This window comes from Coregonus clupeaformis, unplaced genomic scaffold (genome assembly GCF_020615455.1).
Source record: "Coregonus clupeaformis isolate EN_2021a unplaced genomic scaffold, ASM2061545v1 scaf0008, whole genome shotgun sequence".
Lineage (NCBI taxonomy): Eukaryota > Metazoa > Chordata > Actinopteri > Salmoniformes > Salmonidae > Coregonus > Coregonus clupeaformis.
The window spans coordinates 1,538,796-1,563,205 of NW_025533463.1; the positions used below are offsets into that span (position 1 = coordinate 1,538,796).

The window sequence follows — 24,410 nt, forward strand, 5'->3', positions numbered from 1 at the left end:
ATTCACCCCCTTTGCTATGAAGCCCCTAAATAAGATCTGGTGCAACCAATTACCTTCAGAAGTCACATAATTAGTTAAATAAAGTCCACCTGTGTGCAATCTAAGTGTCACATGATCTGTCACATGATCTCAGTATATCTACACCTGTTCTGAAAGGCCCCAGAGTCTGCAACACCACTAACCAAGGTGCACCACCAAGCAAGCGGCACCACGAAGACCAAGGAGCTCTCCAAACAGGTCAGGGACAAAGTTGTGGAGAAGTACAGATCATGGTTGGGTTATAAAAAAATATCCGAAACTGCTCCCACGGAGCACCATTAAATCCATTATTAAAAAATGGAAAGAATATGGCACCACAACAAACCTGCCAAGAGAGGGCTGCCCACCAAAACTCACGGACCAGGCAAGGAGGGCATTAATCAGAGAGGCAACAAAGAGACCAAAGATAACCCTGAAGGAGCTGCAAAGCTCCACAGCGGAGATTGGAGTATCTGTCCATAGGACCACTTTAAGCCGTACACTCCACAGAGCTGGGCTTTACGGAAGAGTGGCCAGAAAAAAAGCCATTGCGTTTGGTGTTCGCCAAAAGCCATATGGGAGACTCCCCAAACATATGGAAGAAGGTACTCTGGTCAAATTAGACTAAAATTGAGCTTTTTGGCCATCAAGGAAAACGCTATGTCTGGCGCAAACCCAACACCTCTCATCACCCTGAGAACACCATTGTGGTGGCAGCATCATGCTGTGGGGATGTTATTCATCGGCAGGGACTGGGAAACTGGTCAGAATTGAAGGAATGATGGATGGTGCTAAATACAGGGAAATTCTTGAGGGAAACCTGTTTCAGTCTTCCAGAGATTTTAATAGTAATGCACGCTCAAGTTTTCAGTTTTTTTGTCTTATTTCTTGTTTGTTTCTCAATAAAACATATTTTGCATCTTCAAAGTGGTAGGCATGTTGTGTAAATCAAATGATACAAACCCCCCCAAAATCCATTTTAATTCCAGGTTGTAAGGCAACAAAATAGGAAAAATGCCAAGGGGGGTGAATAATTTAGCAAGCCACTGTTGTGCACTACTTTTGACCCTTAGGGCTCTGGTCAAAAGTAGGGCACTAAATACTTTAACGAATGGGATGCCACTTGGGACCATTCAAATGACTAGAAATATCCCCTTCTACATGTCCTTTACGATGGGCTGCTCACATAGGCTATACTGAACTAGAATGGTTCTAATTTAATGGAAGTGATCTTTAGACGTGAGGAAACACAAGGCCTCACATACATCAGGCCTACCCACCAGGGCCTACCAACAGGGTCTACCCACAGGGTCTACTCACATGGCCTACGCATAGCCTAAAGCTGTGGTGATCTTTCAAACATTTATAGAAATATCTACTTGTTCACCCCACTACATATCCTTTAAGGTGACCACAGAACTAGATTGGTTCTATATTTACATTTATATTTTAGTCATTTACCAGACGCTCTTATCCAGAGCGACTTCCTGTTAATGAGTGCATACATATTTATTTATTTTCATACTGGCCCCCCGTGGGAATCGAACCCACAACCCTGGCGTTGCAAGCGCCATGCTCTACCAACTGAGCTACATAGCAGTTACTGTATAGACAGACACACTGCTTGTCCTTGATACTATGGGATTTATAGAAAAGACCATTGAAAGACTGATGAATGAATGGAACCATACACAGACATATCTATGGTAGTGACCTGTCGACCTGAGGAAACACAGAGCCTCACATACAGCAGGCCTACTGGTTATTTTAAAACTGCAGTAGGTGATCTCTCAGAGGGCCGGGGGGGACTGATCCTGTTTAGTGTTTAAAATATAATCGGAATGTATTAATTTTTTTAGGAGCCTCCTGGAGTCCCACTCCACTCTCAAAATAGCGGGCCTGGCAGCATTGTCACAGTTAAAATTGGTTGTCAGTCAGTACAACCCTCGTCATGTCAACAACCCGTTATGCGTCCCAAATTGTCATGTCCCCTATTCCCTTTATAGTGCACTACTTTCTACCAGAGCACTATTCCCCTATGGGCTCTGGTCTAAAGTAGTGCACTATTAAGGGAATAGGGTGCCATTTGGGACGCATGACGGGTCTCCTTTCATTTCCAATCTAATTTCTTCCCATCACATCACATTGTCTACAGCCTAGCATCTGATTGAATCTCATGATGGAGTGATTGGATAGTATTAACTACACAGCTTCCAAAACCTATACAGGCCTTTCTTTCATTACAACCGGCAGTCAGACGCACCGCTTGTCCTTGATACTGTGGGCTCATGGGATTTATAGAAAAGACAGTTGAAAGACTGATGACTGAATGGAACCATACACAGACGTAAGATAACGTTACTTTCAGATGCAGGGTTAGGGTTGCAAAATGACGGTAATTTTTTCCAAAATGTCCAGGTCTTCCAGAAATCCTGGTTGGAAGATGCCTATGCAGGGGTACACATTTTTAAGGGCCTATATCCTGATCAGTGATTGGCTAACCTCTGACCTCTACAGTCTTTTGTTTGGAGGCTGGAGGCCCCTGGCCAGCAGAGCCTGAGGAGTCAGCATGGCAAAGATCTGCACAGACCAGTCCGACCCGGCAACGACCCGGCAACGGCCGTTTCTCTGCACGCCTGATGATGATCTGGACTCCATCGAGAACGGAACCTCCAGGTCAGAAGTCAAGACTCCATTGCTTATTGTTTGGCATTGACAATGAGTAACACGGCTTTGGCATGATAGCACAAACAGACTGTCATTCAGGCTAGGAACATGTTGTCTAGCAGCCACAAAAGGCAGCGTCCTTGTGGATTAACATAGCCACATTGTGTTCAGTAGTTAACCTCTCTCTATTTCTCTCTCTCTCTCTCTCTCTCTCAGGGCCAACTCAGAGTGTGAGGACAACTCGTCAGAGGTTCAGGGTGCTGTCTCTGTGTTAACCAGCAGATACACAGAGTCTCACAGAGATTCCTTTACAGAGTCAGGAGCCCTGGCCAGGTATCCCCACCTCACAGCATTGCACCATCTCACCCATGTCATTCAGTCATTCATGTTCATTCAGTGTTTCACTTGTCCATCGTCGCTTGTTGCTTGTCTATTGTCATTTTCAGATCACGCAAAGTCATCCTCTCTTGATTCTCTTGGTCACCAAACTCAGCAGCCATAATATAACCCAGTCCATACATACAGTGGTTTTGTCCCAAATGACACCCCTATTCCCTACAGAGTTCACTACCTTTGACCAGAGTCCTATATATCGCTGGTCAACAGTAGTGCACTATATAGGGAATAGGGTGCGTAGCCAGACACAGACGGTGTTGTTTTACCTGATCGTCTAGGCTCTCTCGCTTCCTGTTTATGCTGCGGACCTGGGCCTCTCACAGGATGCACCACGAGGTGGAGAGACCGGACTCCTTCCTGGAGCGCTTCAGGGGCCCTGAGCTCAAAGAGGCCTCCAGCAGAGAGAGCAATGCACAGTCACTGGGATACCCCGACAGAGTCCGCAAGAGGAAGTAAGTCTAGACTAGAGATGGGGATGGTCAACTGGGGTTGCAAAATACCCTGAATGTTTTCAAAATATCCCGGGTTTTTGCAAAAATCCCAATTGGAGGAATTCTGGATTTCCTGCTTATTCTGGGAATCTTCCAACCCAACCCATTATTTATGGGAAACTTGGGAATTTGGGGAAAATTCCCAGAATTCTGCAACTCTATGCTCAACGAAAAATGCTGTCTTGAAGAGTGAACCCTAACAACAGATTGGACAGGTCTCTCTTCTTTATTTATTATGGGGGGGGGGGGGTGGGGGTGGATCAGCTTAATATTGCAGATAGATTGTATCTTCTATCAATGTAATTGTCTGCATCACTTCCAATCCCCCATGTTTTTTATATATATACTCTTCTTTCAAAAGAGACGTTCTGATCTCAGGTTCAATGAAAAGAAAGCTAAAAGCTGTAACTTAATACCCTTTAATAGACCTGTGATTTAATATCTTAACTTAATACCCTTTAATAGACCTGTGATTTAATATCTTAATTTAATACCCTTTAATAAACCTGTGATTTAATATCTTAACTTAATATCCTTTAATAGACCTGCGATTTAATATCTTAACTTAATACCCTTTAATAGACCTGTGATTTAATATCTTAATTTAATACCCTTTAATAAACCTGTGATTTAATATCTTAACTTAATATCCTTTAATAGACCTGCGATTTAATATCTTAACTTAATACCCTTTAATAGACCTGCGATTTAATATCTTAACTTAATACCCTTTAATAGACCTGCGATTTAATATCTTAACTTAATACCCTTTAATAGACCTGCGATTTAATATCTTAACTTAATACCCTTTAATAGACCTGCGATTTAATATCTTAACTTAGTACCCTTTAATAGACATGCGATTTAATATCTTAACTTAATACCCTTTAATATACCTGAAATTTAATATCTTAACTTAATACCCTTTAATATACCTGTGATTTAATATCTTAACTTAATACCCTTTAATATACCTGTGATTTAATATCTTAACTTAATACCCTTTAATATACCTGTGATTTAATATCTTAACTTAATACCCTTTAATATACCTGTGATTTAATATCTTAAGATGACTCAGAAATATTCTAATATATCACCTGAGCACACTGGATTAATTTATGCTCAATTTGGTTTAAATCATGCTAAATTTGGATTAAATTATGCTCAATTTGAGCCATAAAGAGGTAAGTAGCGGTTCCTCCTCAAGCCAAGTCAGTACCACAATTAACCCTGCCAACCTGTCCCTGCCCTGCCCTGTCCTTGTCCCTGTCCCTGTCTCTGCCCCTGAACCTGCCCTTGTCCCTGTCCCTGTCCTTGTCCCTGTCCCTGTCTCTGCCCCTGAACCTGCCCTTGTCCCTGTCCTGTCCCTGCCCAGTCCCTTTCCCTGCCCTTGTCCCTGCCCTTGTCCCTGTCCCTGCCCAGTCCCTTTCCCTGTCCTTGTCCCTGTCCCTGTCTCTGCCCCTGAACCTGCCCTTGTCCCTGTCCCTGTCCTGTCCCTGCCCAGTCCCTTTCCCTGCCCTTGTCCCTGCCCTTGTCCCTGTCCCTGTCCCTGTCCCTGTCCCTGTCCCTGCCTCTGTCTCTGTCTCTGTCTCTGTCTCTGTCTCTGTCTCTGTCTCTGTCTCTGTCCCTGTCCCTGTCCCTGTCCCTGTCCCTGTCCCTGTCTCTGTCTCTGTCTCTGTCCCTGCCTCTGTCTCTGTCTCTGTCTCTGTCTCTGTCTCTGTCTCTGTCTCTGTCTCTGTCTCTGTCTCTGTCCCTGTCCCTGTCCCTGTCCCTGTCTCTGTCCCTGTCCCTGCCCCTGTCCCTGTCCCTGTCTCTGTCCCTGTCCCTGTCTCTGCCCCTAAGTCAGTCAATGGCCGCTGGCTACGTACAATAGGAACAACTGCAACAACACAGATGAGTAAGTGGAACTAGAAGTACCTCTTTAGAGAGAAAGTAGAAAGTAGCCCTCGACACTAGCTTATAGAGGAGACTGGAACTCTTGGAGGTCTTAACCTGTTGGTAGACTGGGACTCTTGGAGGTCTTAACCTGTTGGTAGATTGGAACTCTTGGAGGTCTAAACCTGTTGGTAGACTGGAACTCTTGGAGGTCTTAACCTGTTGGTAGACTGGAACTCTTGGAGGTCTTAACCTGTTGGTAGACTGGAACTCTTGGAGGTCTTAACCTGTTGGTAGACTGGAACTCTTGGAGGTCTTAACCTGTTGGTAGACTGGAACTCTTGGAGGTCTTAACCTGTTGGTAGACTGGAACTCTTGGAGGTCTTAACCTGTTGGTAGACTGGAACTCTTGGAGGTCTTAACCTGTTGGTAGACTGGGCCTCTTGGAGGTCTTAACCTGTTGGTAGACTGGACCTCTTGGAGGTCTTAACCTGTTGGTAGACTGGACCTCTTGGAGGTCTTAACCTGTTGGTAGACTGGAACTCTTGGAGGTCTTAACCTGTTGGTAGACTGGAACTCTTAGAGGTCTTAACCTGTTGGTAGACTGTACAGCCTGGTACAGTGAGGGAAACAAGTATTTGATCCCCTGCTGATTTTGTACATTTGCCCACTGACAAAGACATGATCAGTCTATAATTATAATGGTAGGTTTATTTGAACAGTGAGAGACAGAATAACAACAAAAAAATCCAGAAAAACGCATGTCAAAAATGTTATAAATTGATTTGCATTTTAATAAGGGAAATAACTATTTGACCCCTCTGCAAAACATCACTTAGCACTTGGTGGCAAAACCCTTGTTGGCAATCACAGAGGTCAGACGTTTCTTGTAGTTGGCCACCAGGTTTGCACACATCTCAGGAGAGATTTTGTCCCACTCCTCTTTGCAGATCTTCTCCAAGTCATTAAGGTTTCGAGGCTGATGTTTGGCAACTCAAACCTTCAGCTCCCTCCACAGATATTCTATGGGATTAAGGTCTGGAGACTGGCTAGGCCACTCCAGGACCTTAATGTGCTTCTTCTTGAGCCACTCCTTTGTTGCCTTGGCAGTGTGTTTTGGGTAATTGTCATGCTGGAATACGCATCCATGACCCATTTTCAATGCCCTGGCTGAGGGAAGGAGGTTCTCACCAAAGATTTGACGGTACATGGCACCGTCCATCGTCCCTTTGATGTGGTGAAGTTGTCCTGTCCCCTTAGCAGAAAAACACCCCCAAAGCATAATGTTTCCACCTCCATGTTTGACGGTGGGGATGGTGTTCTTGGGGTCATAGGCAACATTCCTCCTCCTCCAAACATGGCGAGTTGAGTTGATGCCAAAGAGCTCGATTTTGGTCTCATCTGACCACAACACATTCACTCAGTTCTCCTCTGAATCATTCAGATGTTCATTGGCAAACTTCAGACGGCCCTGTATATGTGCTTTCTTGAGCAGGGGGACCTTGCGGGCGCTGCAGGATTTCAGTCCTTCACAGCGTAGTGTGTTACCAATTGTTTTCTTGGTGACTATGATCCCAGCTGCCTTGAGATCATTGACAAGATCCTCCTGTGTAGTTCTGGGCTGATTCCTCACCGTTCTCATGATCATTGCAACTCCACAAGGTGAGGTCTTGCATGGAGCCCCAGGCCGAGGGAGATTGACAGTTCTTTTGTGTTTCTTCCATTTGCGAATAATCGCACCAACTGTTGTCACCTTCTCACCAAGCTGCTTGGCGATGGTCTTGTAGCCCATTCCAGCCTTGTGTAGGTCTACAATCTTGTCCCTGACATCCTTGGAGAGCTCTTTGGTCTTGGCCATGGTGGAGAGTTTGGCATCTGATTGATTGATTTCTTCTGTGGACAGGTGTCTTTTATACAGGTAACAAACTGAGATTAGGAGCACTCCCTTTAAGAGTGTGCTCTAATCTCAGCTTGTTTTTATAAAAGACACATGGGAGCCAGAAATCTTTCTGATTGAGAGGGGGTCAAATACTTATATGTAAATGTATAACATTTTTGACATGCGTTTTTCTGGATTTTTGTTGTTGTTATTCTGTCTCTCACTGTTCAAATAAACCTACCATTACAATTATAGACTGATCATTTCTTTGTCAGTGGGCAAATGTACAAAATCAGCAGGGGATCAAATACTTTTTTCCCTCACTGTACGTATATAGTTGTTGTAGAGCCATAGAAGCATGTTTGACCATAGACAATAATATCCTCTGTCAACAGTATCGTCGGTATCTACATTTGCCCTGTAGTTAGGTATGATCAGTGTGTAGTCGTAGAGATACTGTAGATGCACCTATTACTCTCCGGTAGTATAATAGTTCTATAGACATTACATAAGCATGTATGACTGTGGATGGAAAGACCTGCTATGTCAATAGCAGCCTTGGTATGTATTTGCTCTAGTTGGATTTTAGTATCAGTGCAGCTATTGAATGATAAGACACCTTATTGTTTGAGAGGTCCTTATTGTTATTAAATGATTGTATGGATCACATATAGTATGGTAGTATGGTGTAATAGTCAACTGTAAACGTATCCATATTTAGAATGATTTGTTGAAAGTACTGATGCTGATTATAGTGGTTGTACCACTGATGATACTGTATCTTAAAAAGATACATCTAAGAATAATAAAAAAAAAATGATTAAATTAAGAATAATACTTCTACTTCAGTGAATGGTTGAATTATAAAATTTTATATTTATGTAAATCTAAAGTTGAAGTTAGTCTCATGAGGAGTGGTGCTGCCACCAAGAGGGCTGTCGTATCACCTGCACTTCCATACTTCAGCATCCATTTTACATTTAAAGTCGTTTAGCAGACGCTCTTATCCAGAGCGACTTACAAATTGGTGCATTCAACTAAGGATAGCCAGTGGGACAACCACCCTTTTTTGTATTTTTTTTAAATGGGGGGGTGGGGGAGGGGGGTAAGGATTACTACCTCTTCGCGACTGAGCCGTTGTTGCGCCTAGATGTTTCCACTTCACAATAACAGCACTACACTACATATACACTACATGACCAAGATATACACTACATGACACTACAATAGTCCACTGATAGTCCACAAATAGTCCACCGGTAGTCCACTAATAGTCCGCTAATAGTCCATCGGTAGTCCACTAATAGTCCGCTAATGGTCCACTGGTAGTCCACCAATAGTCTACTGGTAGTCCACCAATAGTCCACTGGTTGTCCACCAATAGTCCATTGGTGGTCCACCAATAGTTCACTGGTTGTCCACCAATAGTCCATTGGTGGTCCACCAATAGTCCACTGGTAGTCCACTAATAGTCCACTAATAGTCCGTTAATAGTCCACCGGCAGTCCACTAATAGTCCGCTAATAGTCCACCATTAGTCTACTGGTAGTCCACCAATAGTCCACTAATAGTCCATTAATAGTCCACTAATAGTCCACTGGTAGTCCACTGTTAGTCCACTAATAGTCCACTAATAGTCCACTGGTAGCCCACTAATAGCCCACTAATAGTCCACTAATAGTCCACTAATAGTCCACCGATAGTCCGCTAATAGTCCACTGGTAGTCCACCAATAGTCCACTGGTAGTCCGTTTATAGTCCACTGGTGGTCCAATAATAGTCCACTGGTAGTCCACTTATAGTCCATTAATAGTCCACTAATAGTCCACTGGTAGTCCACTAATAGTCCACTAATAGTCCACTAATAGTCCACTAATAGTCCACTAATAGTCCACTAATAGTCCACTGGTAGTCCACTGATAGTTCATTAATTGTCAACTAATTGTTCACTGGTAGTCCACTAATAGTCCACTAATAGTCCACTAATAGTCCACTGGTAGTCCACTAATAGCCCACTAATAGCCCACTAATAGCCCACTGGTTGTCCACTAATAGTCCACTAATAGTCCACTGGTACTCCACTAATTGTCCACTGGTAGTCCACTAATTGTCCACTAATAGTCCATCTGTGGGCCACTAATAGTCCACTAATAGTCCACTAATAGTCCACTGGTAGTCCACTAATTGTCCACTGGTAGTCCACTAATAGTTCACTAATAGTCCACTAATAGTCCACTGGTAGTCCACTAATAGCCACTAATAGTCCACTGGTAGTCCACCAATAGTCCACTAATAGTCCACCGGTAGTCCACTGGTAGTTCACTAATAGTCCACTAATAGTCCACTAATAGTCCACTGGTAGCCCACTAATAGTCCATTAATAGTCCACTAATAGTCCACCAATAGTCCACTGATAGTCCACTGGTAGTCCACTGGTAGTCCAGTAATAGTCCAGTAATAGTCCACTAACAGTCCATCAATAGTCCACCAATAGTCCACTGATAGTCCACTGGTAGTCCACTAATAGCTCACTAATAGCCCACTAATAGTCCACTGGTAGTCCACTAATAGCCCACTAATAGTCCACTAATAGTCCACTGGTAGCCCACTAATAGTCCACTAATAGTCCACTAATGGTCCACTAATAGTCCACTGGTAGTCCACTAATAGTCCACTAATAGTCCACTAATAGCCCACTGGTAGTCCACTAATAGTCCACTAATAGTCCACTGGTAGTCCACTAATAGCCCACTAATAGCCCACTAATAGTCCACTGGTAGTCCACTAATAGTCCTCTAATAGTCCACTGGTAGTCCACTAATAGTCCACTAATAGTCCACTAATAGGCCACTAATAGGCCACTAATAGTCCACTGGTAGTCCACTGGTAGTCCAGTAATAGTCCACTAATAGTCCACTAATAGTCCATCAATAGTCCACCGATATTCCACTGATAGTCCACTGGTAGTCCACTAATAGCCCACTAATAGCCCACTAATAGTCCACTGGTAGTCCACTAATGGTCCACTGGTAGTCCACTAATAGTCCACTAATAGTCCACTTATAGTCCACTTATAGTCCTTAACAACAACATGGCGAAGTAAAGAAAGAGGAGAAAAAAGATGTGTAATGTATTCTGCCTCGAGATGTGAAGGGTAAGGAGGAGCTCCAGTAAGTAGGATGGTAGTCCATAATGTAGTCTGCCCCAACATCACTAACATGAGAAATAGCTCTACTCTGGTTGGAGAGTAACACTATGTGGGTGTCGGTAAGAACACACACAGGATAAAAGGGTTACCAATCCCAGGGGTTTGGCACCATGAACATTGAACATTGTGGCCATTGATTGTACAATGTCAAAACACACATCAACAATGTGTTCATTGTAATGAACAGTATATGCAAGATGGTGGTCATTTTGTTACTAGATCATAATTAAATACTAGCCCTTTTTTGATGACTGAACAATCTGTGAAAAATATTTTTAAAAGCATGCTTAAAAATAAATCCAAAGTAATGTTTCAGGAAAGAGATTTGGATCATGGACCCATCAGCAGACAAATACTACAGATGGCTCACCATCATCGCAGCACCATGTTTCTACAACCTGATGATGCTAGTGACCAGGTCTGTTCTCATACAGTACAGCTCAGTTCTTCATTTAAGCTCATATCTTGTTGTTGCTGAATGTTTGTTGTCTTTATTTAGAAAGTCTGTTGTGTTTATTGTTTAATGTTGTTTGTATATTGGTTGTTGACTATTTGTCGTCCCACAGGGCATGTTTTAACGAACTCCAGAGCACGTACATGACTCTGTGGATTGTCCTGGACTACACTTCAGACTTAATCTACTACACAGACACATTCGTCAGGTGTAGAACAGGTGAGGTTCTATGGTTCTACTACTCAGACATTCTAAAACAGGTGAGGTTCTACTACTCAGACATATTCTAGAACAGGTGAGGTTCTACTACTCAGACATATTCTAGAACAGGTGAGGTTCTACTACTCAGACATATTCTAGAACAGGTGAGGTTCTACTACTCAGACATATTCTAGAACAGGTGAGGTTCTACTACTCAGACATATTCTAGAACAGGTGAGGTTCTACTACACAGACATATTCTAGAACAGGTGAGGTTCTACTACTCAGACACATTCTAGAACAGGTGAGGTTCTACTACTCAGACACATTCTAGAACAGGTGAGGTTCTACTACTCAGACATATTCTAGAACAGGTGAGGTTCTACTACTCAGACACATTCTAGAACAGGTGAGGTTCTACTACTCAGACAAATTCTAGAACAGATTAAGTTATATGGTTCTACTACTCAGACACATTGTCAGGTTTAGAACAGGTGAGGTTTTGCTATTCAGACACATTCTAGAACAGCTGAGGTTCGACTACTCAGACATATTCGAGAACAGATGAGTTTCTATGGTTCTAGTATTCAGGCACATTCTAGAACAGATGAAGTTCTATGGTTCTACTACTCAGACACATTGTCAGGTCTAGAACAGCTGAGGTTCTTCAACTGTATTTGATAATTTGTGATTTGTCAAGGAAGAGAGGCAGGCTTATCCCCCCCCTTTGTACTGTAAAAACATTTGCACACCCTCCCCCTTTATAGAATCAAATGAAAATAACGTTTACAACCACAAATAAATAAAATGAAATGTTGAGATGTTTCTACAACTTGATTGGAGTTCACCTGTGGTAAGTTTATTTGATTAGACATGATTTGGAAAGTCACACACCTGTCTATATAAGGTCCCACAGTTGACAGTGCATGTCAGAGAAAAAACCAAGCCATGAGGTCGTAGGAATTGTCCGTAGAGCTCCGAGACAGGATTGTGTCGAGGCACAGATCTGGGGAAGAGTGCCAAAACATTTCTGCAGCATTGAAGGTCACCAAGAACACAGTGGCTTCCATCATTCTTAAATGGAAGAAGTTGGGAACCACCAAGACTCTTCCTAGAGCTGGCCGCCCGGCCAAACTGAGCAATCGGTGGAGAAGGGTCTTGGTCAGGGAGGTGACCAAGAACCCAATGGTCACTCTGACAGAACTCTAGAGTTCATCTGTGGAGAAGGGTGAACCTTCCAGAAGGACAACCATCTCTGCAGCACTCCACCAATCAGGCCTTGATGGTAGAGTGGCCAGACGGAAGCCACTCCTCAGTAAAAGGCACATGACAGTCCACTTGGAGTTTTCCAAAAGGCACCTAAAGGACTCTCAGACCATGAGAAACAAGATTCTCTGGTCTGATGAAACCAAGATTGAACTCTTTGGCCTGAATGCCAAGCTTCACGTCTGGAGGAAACCTGGCACCATCCCTATGGTGAAGCATGGTGGTGGCAGCATCATGCTGTGGGGATGTTTTTCAGCGGCAGGGACTGGGTGACTAGTCAGGATGGAGGCAAAGATGAACGGAGCAAAGTACAGAGACATCCTTGATGAAAACCTGCTCCAGAGCACTCAGGACCTCAGACTGGGGCGAAGGTTCACCCTCCAACAGGACAACGACCCTAAGCACACAGCCAAGACAATGCAGGAGTGGCTTCGGGACAAGTCTCTGAATGTCCTTGAGTGGCCCAGCCAGAGCACGGACTTGAACCCGATTGAACATCTCTGGAGAGACCTGAAAATAGCTGTGCAGCGACGCTCCCCATCCAACCTGACAGAGCTTGACAGGATCTGCAGAGAAGAATGGGAGAAACTCACCAAATCCATGTGCGCCAAGCTTGTAGCGTCATACCCAAGAAGACTCAAGGCTGTAATTGCTGCCAAATGTGCTTCAATTAAGTACTGAGTAAAGGGTCTGAATACTTATGTAAATGTAATTGTAATATTTGCTATTTAAATTTTTTACTCATCTGTTTTTTACTTAACACTTTTTTTTTTCTTCTTAAAACAGCATTGTTGGTTAAGGGCTTGTAAGTAAGCATTTCACTTACACCTGTTGTATTCGGTCTATGTGGCAAATAAAATTTGATTTGATTTGATAACAAGATTTTTGAATAACTACCCAATCTCTGTACCCCACACATACAATTTTCTGTAAGGCCCCTCAATCGAGTAGTGAATTTAATTCCTAAATTAAACCACAAAGACCAGGGAGGTTTTTCAATGCCTCGCAAAGATGGGAACCGATTGGTAGATGTGTAATTAAAAAAAAAAATAATAGCAGATGCTGAATATCCCTTTGAGCATGGTGAAGTTATTAATTAGACTTTGGATGGTGTATCAATACACCCAGTCACTACAAAGATACAGGCGTCCTTCCTAACTCAGTTGCCGGAGAGGGAGGAAACTGCTCAGGGATTTCAACATGAGGCCAATGGTGATTTTGAAACAGTTGAATGGTTGTGATATGAGAAAACTGAGGATGGATCAACAACATTGTAGTTACTTCACAATAATAACCTAAATGACAGAGTAAAAAGGAAGCCTGTACAGAATAAAAAATATTCCAAAACATGCATCCTGTTTGCAACAATGTACTTAAGTAATACTGCAGTAAATGTGGCAAAGAAATGTAGTCCTGAATGTCCTGAATACAAAGCGTTATGTTTGGGGCAAATCCAACACAACACATCACTGAGTACCACTCTTCATATTTTCAGGGCATTGTGGAGGCTGAATCATGTTATGGGTATGATTGTCATTGTCAAGGACTAGGAAGTTTTAGTAGGATAAAAATAAACAGAATGCAGCTATAAGCACAGGCAAAATCCTAGAGGAAAACCTGCGTCACTCTGCTTTTTCCAACAGACATTCGCCTTTCAGCAGGACAATAACCTAAAACACAAGGCCAAATCTACACTGGAGTTGTTTACCAAGACGACATTCAATGTTCCTGAGTGGCCTAGTTACAGTTTTGACTTAAATCTGCTTGAGAATCTATGTCAAGACTAGAACATGGCTGTCTAGCAATGATCATCAACCAACTTGAGAGAGCTTTAAGAATTTAAAAAAATAATCATGGCAAATATTGTACAATCCAGGTGTGCAAAGCTCTTAGAGACTTACCCAAAAAGACTCACAGCTGTAATCGTTGCCAAAGGTGCTTCTACAAAGTATTGACTCAAGGGTGTGAATACTTATTTAAATTAGATATTTCTGTATTTAATTTTCAATAAATGTGCAAACATTTCTAAAAACATGTTTTCACTTTGTCATTATGAGGTAGTGTGTGTAGATTATTTTTTTTTTTAAATCTATTTTGAATTCAGGCTGTAAATGTGGAAAAATTGTAAATGTAAATTGTAGATGTGGATCAAAATGTGGAAAAGGTCCAGGTGTATGAATACTTTCTGAAGGCACTATATATATTCCATGTCCTTGCCACGACTCTGAGTAACATAGAATATTTGCATGAAAATCTGTCGCCAATTGGATATTCTAACGTAGCAATAACTGTAGCGACCCTGTGTTTTGTGGATATCGACTCTGCCACTTCAGCATGCTTTTGTGGCAAAGGGCTATGGGCCAGAAGGTTGAGGATTCGCCGACCACCGCGGACGAGCTCTTCTCTCTTCACTCTTCCTGCCTGTTTCACTAGGCCTACACTACGATCAGAGTCGGCTGCAGACAAAGATCAGCTAGGGGGAAATCAGATTATCAACATTTTGATTCCATATTTATAATTTTATAAAATATATGCAACGAATTTCCCAAACAGGTTTTTGTGCCACCACACAACCAATAAACAAAGCATATCGACTTTGGACGCTTCAATATCATGGTCTGCATTTTCAATACCACAATAAATAGACTATGTCAATCTCGACAAACAGAAAACACACACCTCCCTACCTTGTAGGCTTACCCAGTATCGAAGGATTGGTGAAGGCTTTTTGGTCTTTTGTAACAGATGTTTCTTTCCATTCATCAAATGGCTTCTGCACAGTTTGGATTGATATATTTTTTGATTGTATTTGTCAGTAAAATAATTTATGAAATGCTTATAATGCTTATTAATCCTTCATAAGATGCACTTCAAATAAAGCGTCACCCCAAAAAATACATACAGTACCAGTCAAAAGTTTGGACACACCTACTCATTCCAGGGTTTTTCTTTCTAAGTTGTAGAATAATAGTGAAGAAGTCAAAACTATGAAATAACACATATGGAATCATGTGGTAACCAAAAAAGTGTTAAACAAATCAAAATATATTTTATATTTGAGATTCTTCAAAGTAGCCACCCTTTGCCTTGATGATAGCTTGGCATTCTCTCAACCAGCTTCATGAGGTAGTCACCTGAAATGTATTTCAATTAACAGGTGTGCCTTGTTAAAATTAATTTGTGGAAATTCTTTCCTTCTTAATGCGTTTGAGCCAATCAGTTGTGTTGTGACAAGGTAGGGGTGGTATACAGAAGATAGCCCTATTTGGTAAAAGACCAAGTCCATATTATGGCAAGAACCACTCAAATAAGCAAAGAGAAACAACAGGCCATCATTACTTTTAGACATTAGGTCAGTCAATCCAGAACATTTCAAGAACTTTGAAAGTTTCTTCAAGTGCAGTCGCGAAAACCATCAAGCACTATGATGAAACTGGCTCTGATGAGGACCGCCACAGGAATGGAAGACCCAGAGTTACCTCTGCTGCAGAGGATACATTCATTAGAGTTAACTGCACCTCAGATTGCAGCCTAAATAAATGCTTCAAAGTTCAAGTAACAGACACATCTCAACATCATCTGTTCAGAGGAGACTGCATGAATCAGGCCTTCATGGTCGAATTGTTGCAAAGAAACCACTACTAAAGGACACCAATAATAAGAAGAGACTTGCTTGGGCCAAGAAACACGAGCAATGGACATTAGACCAGTGGAAATCTGTCCTTTGGTCTGATGAGTCCAAATTTGAGATTTTTGGTTCCAACCGCCGTGTCTTTGTGAGACTCAGAGTAGGTGAACGGATGATCTCTGCATGTGTGCTTCCCACCGTGAAGCATGGAGGAGGAGGAGTGATGGTGTGGGGCTGCTTTGCTGATGACATTGTCAGTGATTTATTTAGAATTCAAGGCACACTTAACCAGCATGGCTCCCACAGCATTCTGTAGCAATTTGCCATCCTATATGATTTGTGCTTAGTGGGACTATCATTTGTTTTTCAACAGGACAATGACCCAACACACCTCCAGGCTGTGTAAGGGCTATTTTACCAAGAAGGAGAGTGATGCAGTGCTGCATCAGATGACCTGGCCTCCACAATCCCCCGACCTCAACCCAATTGAAATGGTTTGGTATGAGTTGGACAGCATAGTGAAGGAAAAGCAGCCAACAAGTGCTCAGCATATGTGTGAACTCCTTCAAGACAGTTGGAAAAGCATTCCTCATGAAGCTGGTTGAGAGAATGCCAAGAGTGTGCAAAGCTGTCATCAAGGCAAAGTGTGGCTACTTTGAAGAATCTAAAATATATTTTGATTTGTTTAACACTTTTTTGGTTACTACATGACTCCATATGTGTTATTTCATAGTTTTGATGTCTTCACTATTATTCTACAATGTAGAAAATAGTAAAAATAAAGAAAAACCCTTGAATGAGCAGGTGTGTCCAATCTTTCGACTGGTCCTGTATATACACACAGTACAAAGATTTTAAAAAGTGACACAATAAAGTGGGGGGCTTATTTAAATTGTGGTCCTTATTTTTTTTTTAGATAAATATACATACAATTACATAGATACAGACACATTCCATAAATACAGACAAAAAAAAGGTTATACGATCACACATTAGCCAGATTTTGACATTTAAAAAAGTGGTTATGTTTGGTATGGCTTAGAGTTGCCATGGTAGCTTCTTCCACTCGCCGGGATACAAAAAAAATTTCTTACCAGATTGACTCATATTTTAAACGGAATATTAGTCTCTGGCTCTGGTATGATGCTTGTGGACAACTCTAACAAATTAAACATTGTTGAATAGGTACCTGGGGTCTGAGTCCGTGATAATTCTGTCGACCAGACCAAGTTGAATGAATACTACTCTTTTCTTTCCACAGATAGCCAAGCCTAGCTGATTAAAATGGTCCTCTGTAGCTCAGCTGGTAGAGCACAGCGCTTGTAACGCCAAGGGTAGTGGGTTCGATCCCAGGGACCACCCATACACTAAAATGTATGCACGCATGACTGTAAGTCGCTTTGGATAAAAGCGTCTGCTAAATGGCATAGTATTATTATTTATTATAAAATGATCGACCTCCAGATGAGTAATGAGTATCAGGGGGGAGTTTAAGTACCATTTTTAGTAGCTTGTTTTAGCTGGTCTGTAGCTCATTCTTTAGATGTTTTGGGGCTGCTGGTGAACCATGATGTGCAGGCATAATCAAAGTGTCACTGGACTAGCGCACTTTCCAGAGTCTTCAGGTTGTCTATAGCTAGGATTCTGTCCAACTGGCGACAGATTTTCATGCGAATATTCTAAAATCTGCATAAAAACATTATGCTCATTTCACCAGAGTTGTTCCAGAGTTGTTCCCATCAAAATTGACTTGTTTCGGATAAAAGTCTGTGCGTAAATACATATTGCACAGAAATAATTAACTTTTGCGGTTAAATTCCCATGTAAAGAATAAAAAATACAAGTTCAATTGGTTTCCTTGGCAATTTCAACTCTAGGCCTACTGATGGTTTTGTCACTAAAATGTTGTGTGATATAGTGAATGTTCCCACTCTGGTCATGGCACGTGCGCTCTAGCCAGCAGCTCACAGATATACAGTCTAGCTAACAGCTCACAGATATACAGTCTAGCTAACAGCTCACAGATATACAGTCTAGCTAACAGCTCACAGATATACAGTCTAGCTAACAGCTCACATATATACAGTCTAGCTAACAGCTCACAGATATACAGTCTAGCTTAACAGCTCACAGATATACAGTCTAGCTAACAGCTCACAGATATACAGTCTAGCTAACAGCTCACAGATATACAGTCTAGCTTAACAGCTCACAGATACAGTCTAGCTTAACAGCTCACAGATATACAGTCTAGCTAACAGCTCACAGATATACAGTCTAGCTTAACAGCTCACAGATATACAGTCTAGCTTAACAGCTCACAGATACAGTCTAGCTAACAGCTCACAGATATACAGTCTAGCTTAACAGCTCACATATATACAGTCTAGCTAACAGCTCACAGATATACAGTCTAGCTAACAGCTCACAGATATACAGTCTAGCTAACAGCTCACAGATATACAGTCTAGCTAACAGCTCACAGATATACAGTCTAGCTAACAGCTCACAGATATACAGTCTAGCTAACAGCTCACAGATATACAGTCTAGCTAACAGCTCACAGATATACAGTCTAGCTAACAGCTCACAGATATACAGTCTAGCTAACAGCTTACATATATACAGTCTAGCTAACAGCTCACAGATATACAGTCTAGCTTAACAGCTCACAGATATACAGTCTAGTTTAACAGCTCACAGATATACAGTGCAGATATAGCCTACTACATGATGAGATTATTATGGACAAAAGCGCAAGATTATTTGTAATTGTCAAATGGCAGCCAAGCATCGATCATCATGTCACCAGAATAAGACTCCATATTTATTGAAAAGGAGCGTCAAGCTCATCATCTTGCCCTCACACCACCCTGTGAAGTACATCATAATTTATTTCATCTAGCCTAATAAACTGCATTCTTTCCCATGATGTCGTGAAAAATAAAATTCCCAACGTACTTTACCCGCATAAAAAGGTTGAAAGCAAACCTGTTTAACGTCATGCCATTTTGAGGATGCTGGAATTACATTTTGGACCAACGTGAGCATGCCTACAGGAGACTTTTGAAGTAGCCTAATCAGATTAAAACATTGTGGCTGGTTGTGTTTATGGCACATTTAAAAGGTAATACATAAAAAAAGTTAAATGACAAATATTTAGGCTACATTGAAGCGGTTAGGTTCTAGGTGCGCGAGGAATAGGCTCTCGGATTGGAGAGAGTCAGAGTGACGGTTAAGCTTTCCTGATTAACTGGGCCTGCCAGGAGCAGATATAGCTACATTATTATAGGAGGACTTGGGAGAATGACGATCTGCAACAGACAGCGCATTCAGTATCAGAAGTAAAAAATACAGTCAGACTGGCCTGTTACTGACCCTTCTAGACCTTATAAACTGTCCAGAGTAGACCCACCACTGATCCAAATGGAATGAAACATTCAAATCATGGGGCTTCTGCGCCATTATTCAAATTACATTTTCAATGCAGTGTAGAGTAGAATTTTTACTCACTAGAAAACAATAATGCAATTATTCATTGCATTGTGAGTTGTAGGTAGTGTCTTCACTTGTTCTTTAATGTGCAGTAATGCACCTGGCCTCTCCGCTGCATAGCAGCTAGTCCTATTTGTTCTTGTGGATTCATATTGAAAATTGATTCAGCTTTCAATGCTTTTATGTGTGGTATGATTGCCAGTTAGCCTATTGCAGATCTGGACAAACGATCCACCCACCACTATTGTCACTATGAATGGTGGATAGAGGGCAGGATAGACAGTTAGACTGGTAGACTATATTGACCTGTGGTATAGTAATAGTTTGCGTGTGGAAAAGCGTAGTGCATAAAGGAAGTACCAAAACACCTTGATATAGGGCAGGTGCGCATGCAAGCAGATATATAGTAAAACCTGCAAAAGTGGAATTTAAACCAGGGAATAAATGCACTGCCCTCCCCTGTGCCCAATAAAACACCACACTGCCCTCCCCTGTGGCCAATAAAACACCACACTGCCCTCCCCTGTGCCCAATAAAACACCACACTGCCCTCCCCTGTGGCCAATAAAACACCACACTGCCCTCCCCTGTGACCAATAAAACACCACACTGCCCTCCCCTGTGCCCAATAAAACACCACACTGCCCTCCCCTGTGCCCAATAAAACACCACACTGCCCTCCCCTGTGCCCAATAAAACACCACACTGCCCTCCCCTGTGACCAATAAAACACCACACTGCCCTCCCCTGTGCCCAATAAAACACCACACTGCCCTCCCCTGTGGCCAATAAAACACCACACTGCCCTCCCCTGTGGCCAATAAAACACCACACTGCCCTCCCCTGTGGCCAATAAAACACCACACTGCCCTCCCCTGTGGCCAATAAAACACCACACTGCCCTCCCCTGTGGCCAATAAAACACCACACTGCCCTCCCCTGTGGCCAATAAAACACCACACTGCCCTCCCCTGTGGCCAATAAAACACCACACTGCCCTCCCCTGTGACCAATAAAACACCACACTGCCCTCCCCTGTGGCCAATAAAACAAACACACAACCCCCCCAAAGCCAAAAAAAAGTAATACAGTTAGTCAACCCTCCCCTATTTTAGCCCCCCCCCCTCGAGTAAATTTAAAACGGTCCCTTATTTGGTATCACTAATTTCTCTTGAATTATTTCAACAGGTTTTCTGGAACAGGGACTGCTTGTGAAAGACGACAAGAAGCTTAGAGACAAATATAAATCAACGACACAGTTCAAATGGGACATGATTTCAATGATACCCACAGACCTGCTGTTTCTGAAAGTGGGCTTCAACAACCCCGAGCTCCGACTGAACCGACTCGCGAAGATGAACCGCCTCTTCGAGTTCTTTGACCGCACAGAAACCAGGACCAGCTTCCCCAACGTTTTCCGAATCAGCAACCTGGTACTTTACATCCTGATCATCATCCACTGGAACGCCTGCATCTTCTTCGCCATCTCCAAGACCATCGGGTTCGGCTCAGACTCCTGGGTGTACCCCAACATCAGTCACCCTGAGCATGGCCGCCTTGCCAGGAAGTACATCTACTGTCTCTATTGGTCGACCCTGACCCTGACCACCATCGGAGAAACCCCGCCACCCGTCAGGGACTTTGAGTACCTCTTTGTGGTCACCGACTTCCTCATCGGTGTGCTGATTTTTGCCACCATCGTTGGTAACGTTGGCGCCATGATCTCAAACATGAACAAAACCCGTGCGGAATTCCAGGCCAAGATCGATTCCATCAAGCAGTACATGCATTTCCGTAAGGTCTCCAAGGATCTGGAAGCCAGGGTCATCAAGTGGTTTGACTACCTCTGGACGGAGAAGAAGACCTGCGATGAGAAGGAGGTGCTGAAGAACCTGCCAGACAAGCTGAAGGCCGAGATCGCCATCAACGTCCATCTGGACACCCTGAAGAAGGTACGTATCTTCCAGGACTGTGAGGCCGGTCTTCTGATTGAGTTGGTGCTGAAGCTGCAGCCTCAGGTGTTCTCCCCAGGAGATTACATCTGTAAGAAGGGAGACATCGGCAGAGAGATGTACATCATTAAGGAAGGGAAGCTGGCTGTGGTGGCAGACGACGGGGTGACACAGTTCGTGGTGCTCAGCGACGGCGCGTACTTCGGAGAGATCAGTATCCTGGGAATCAAGGGTTCCAAGGCTGGCAACAGGAGAACGGCCAACATCAGGAGCGTGGGTTACTCGGACCTCTTCGCCCTGTCGAAAGACGATCTCATGGAGGCCCTCACTGAGTACCCCGACGCCAAGAAGGCTCTGGAAGAAAAGGGAAAAGCTATGCTGATGAAAGACAACATGATCGACGAGGACATCGCTAACGCGAGAGCCGACCCCAAGGACATGGAGGAGAAGATCCAGAGGCTGGAGAGCAATATGGAAACCATGATGACCATGTTCGCCAAGATCATGGCTGAGTTCACATCCAGCCAGAGAAAGATTAAACAGAGGATCACCAACATAGAGTCAACAGTCAAGTCAGTCCGGCCCGAGGATATATCTGAAGTGGTGGCCGACAACAAGACTCAGTAGTCCCACAACGCAACGTATTTAACCAGAGACTTGTTCTATTTAACCTTTATTATGACAGGGAGCCATGCTGAGACCAATGTCTGAGATGTCTCTTTTAACTTAAAAAATATACACATAATATGCGAAAAGCGAAACAGAGATACAAAACACAATCATACAAAACACAATCATACAAAACAAACACATTCTTCAGTAAAAAGGTCCTCAATCAGCCATCTGAATTGCCCAAGAGGCACCAAATGATCAACATTTTAGAGAGTAGGCTGGCCTAAACTAAAGCAGATTTACCTAACTCAGTGGAGATTGAAGGGATCTCCAGAGTAAGCCATCGAATGAGATCGGGTCTGGCATCTCGTACGTCTGTAGGTTAACAATTAAGTAAGGTACTGCGGAAGTGCAATGCATCGATCTACGAGTTTTCAAAAGAGGGCCAGCCTACTTTAAGCTGATGGTACACTACAAAAAATGTTTGGGCAATATTGCAGAGCAATGCTGCTAGCAATGGTTGCTGCAACTTTTTTCCTTTGAAAATGAGCAACTTTTTGTTATCTGGGGAGTTTTGATTGGCAGTGCCACATAGTAGGCCATTTTTTTTTTAATTCTCCAATCAGTGCGCAGATATTGATCATTCTAAACTATTTTGGAAAACATGGCGGACATTTTGAGCTGAAGTGAAAGAAAATCCACTCCCGTTTTGAAGTGATCCTCTGTGTGGTCCTCTGTAGCTCAGCTGGTAGAGCACGGCGCTTGTAACGCCAAGGTAGTGGGTTCGATCCCAGGGACCACCCATACACAAAAAAATAAATGTATGCACGCATGACTGTAAGTCGCTTTGGATAAAAGCGTCTGCTAAATGGCATATTAAAAGTGAAACGTTTCCTCACTGCAATGATACATGCATACTGTGTTCATTTTGTCATGTTTAACGGTGGGGTGCATGCTAATTGATTAGCATGTTAATCGAAGCCCATGTAAAGTCAATGGGACAAACTGGCTAAATTACCTAGCTACCTAGCCACATAGATTGTTAGCAAGCTATAGCCATTTACATTTCATTTTTTTGTATGTTTAGCTAGCTGGCTAGCTAGCTTAATACCATTCACATCTTTCTAGCTTATGAAGTTAAGAGTTTGCTAAATGTAGATATCTTTATGTCTGCACTGCCATTGACTGGCAGCAGGTTGAGTGGATGAACGGGGGAAGGGGCCTTAGCTCTTTATTGCTTGTTTGTTAGCTGATTAATTTCAGTATGGCTCTGGCAGTCAACAGACATTAACAAGATATAGGAGATTAGTAAATAAATGGGGAAATTATGTTTTGAATTGATCTTCAGCTTCATATGGCATCTATTATTCATGTCCATGCTGCTCATCATTGCTCCAGTGTCTCATACCCCGTTCTCTTACTACATTTACATTTACATTTACGTCATTTAGCAGACGCTCTTATCCAGAGCGACTTACAAATAGGTGCATTCACCTTATAGCCCGTGGGATAACCACTTTACAATATATATATATATATTTTTTTTGTTATTGTTATATTTGTTATATTTTTTTATAAAAAATTTTTTTTTTGGGGGGGGGGGGTTGGGGGTAAGAAGGATTACTTTGTCCTATCCCAGGTATTCCTTAAAGAGGCGGGGTTTCAAATGTCTCCGGAAGGTGGTGAGTGACTCTAGCAACATTGCGCGGCAATATTGCCTCAAACATTTTTCTATATATCATGAACTTAACACAGATGTTTTGGGGTTTTCAAAAAATACATAGAAGGGTAGATTTAAGTAATAATACATGAGAGGCCTGTGTTAAGACATTTTTTTTATCATGGCTGTGACGTGGTCATGGCCACGGGGCAAAGCAACACACCCCATGACAGACAATTCATAACACATGGACTCCAGTGTGTATTGCTTTTATACAATGGATTACCAGCAGTAAAAAGCACAATTCTTTCCCAAAACATCAATTGCTCAACATAACCTGACGCTACATTCACTAACACTGGTTGTCAAATACAATTTTAGGCGTTCTATGGTCGTTAGCTCTATTCGTATTATATATTTTTTGCAAGATTTAATTAGATTTTTTATAAACAATACAAAACATATGAACGACATCATACAAACATCAACTACATCACACATACCCAGACCCACTAGCACGTGTCCACCATTTTGTTTCTCTCCGTAGCCCACGCACTTTAAATATTTAAATAATAAATCATTAGATTTTTCCATTGTGTTAATGA

General features: G+C 42.4%; 1 protein-coding gene across 1 annotated transcript; it reads left to right on the forward strand.

Annotated features, from left to right (window-relative positions):
- The first annotated feature begins 2,562 nt into the window (after positions 1 to 2,562).
- Positions 2,563 to 22,913, forward strand: LOC121532867 (cyclic nucleotide-gated cation channel alpha-3-like). The gene is made up of 6 exons (XM_041838658.2): positions 2,563 to 2,694; positions 2,902 to 3,018; positions 3,360 to 3,533; positions 10,854 to 10,955; positions 11,104 to 11,210; positions 20,770 to 22,913. The coding sequence occupies exons 1-6, from the start codon at positions 2,588 to 2,590 to the stop codon at positions 22,158 to 22,160; spliced, it is 1,998 nt and encodes a 665-aa protein (XP_041694592.2). The 5' UTR covers positions 2,563 to 2,587; the 3' UTR covers positions 22,161 to 22,913.
- The last annotated feature ends 1,497 nt before the right edge of the window (positions 22,914 to 24,410 follow it).

Bases quoted from the DNA above. Each gene is read 5' to 3' on its own strand.
- LOC121532867 (XM_041838658.2), top strand. From the start codon at position 2,588: ATGGCAAAGATCTGCACAGACCAGTCCGACCCGGCAACGACCCGGCAA. The intron at 3,019-3,359 runs GTATCCCCACCT...CTGATCGTCTAG, and splicing joins GAGTCAGGAGCCCTGGCCAG to GCTCTCTCGCTTCCTGTTTA. The intron at 3,534-10,853 runs GTAAGTCTAGAC...GTAATGTTTCAG, and splicing joins GACAGAGTCCGCAAGAGGAA to GAAAGAGATTTGGATCATGG.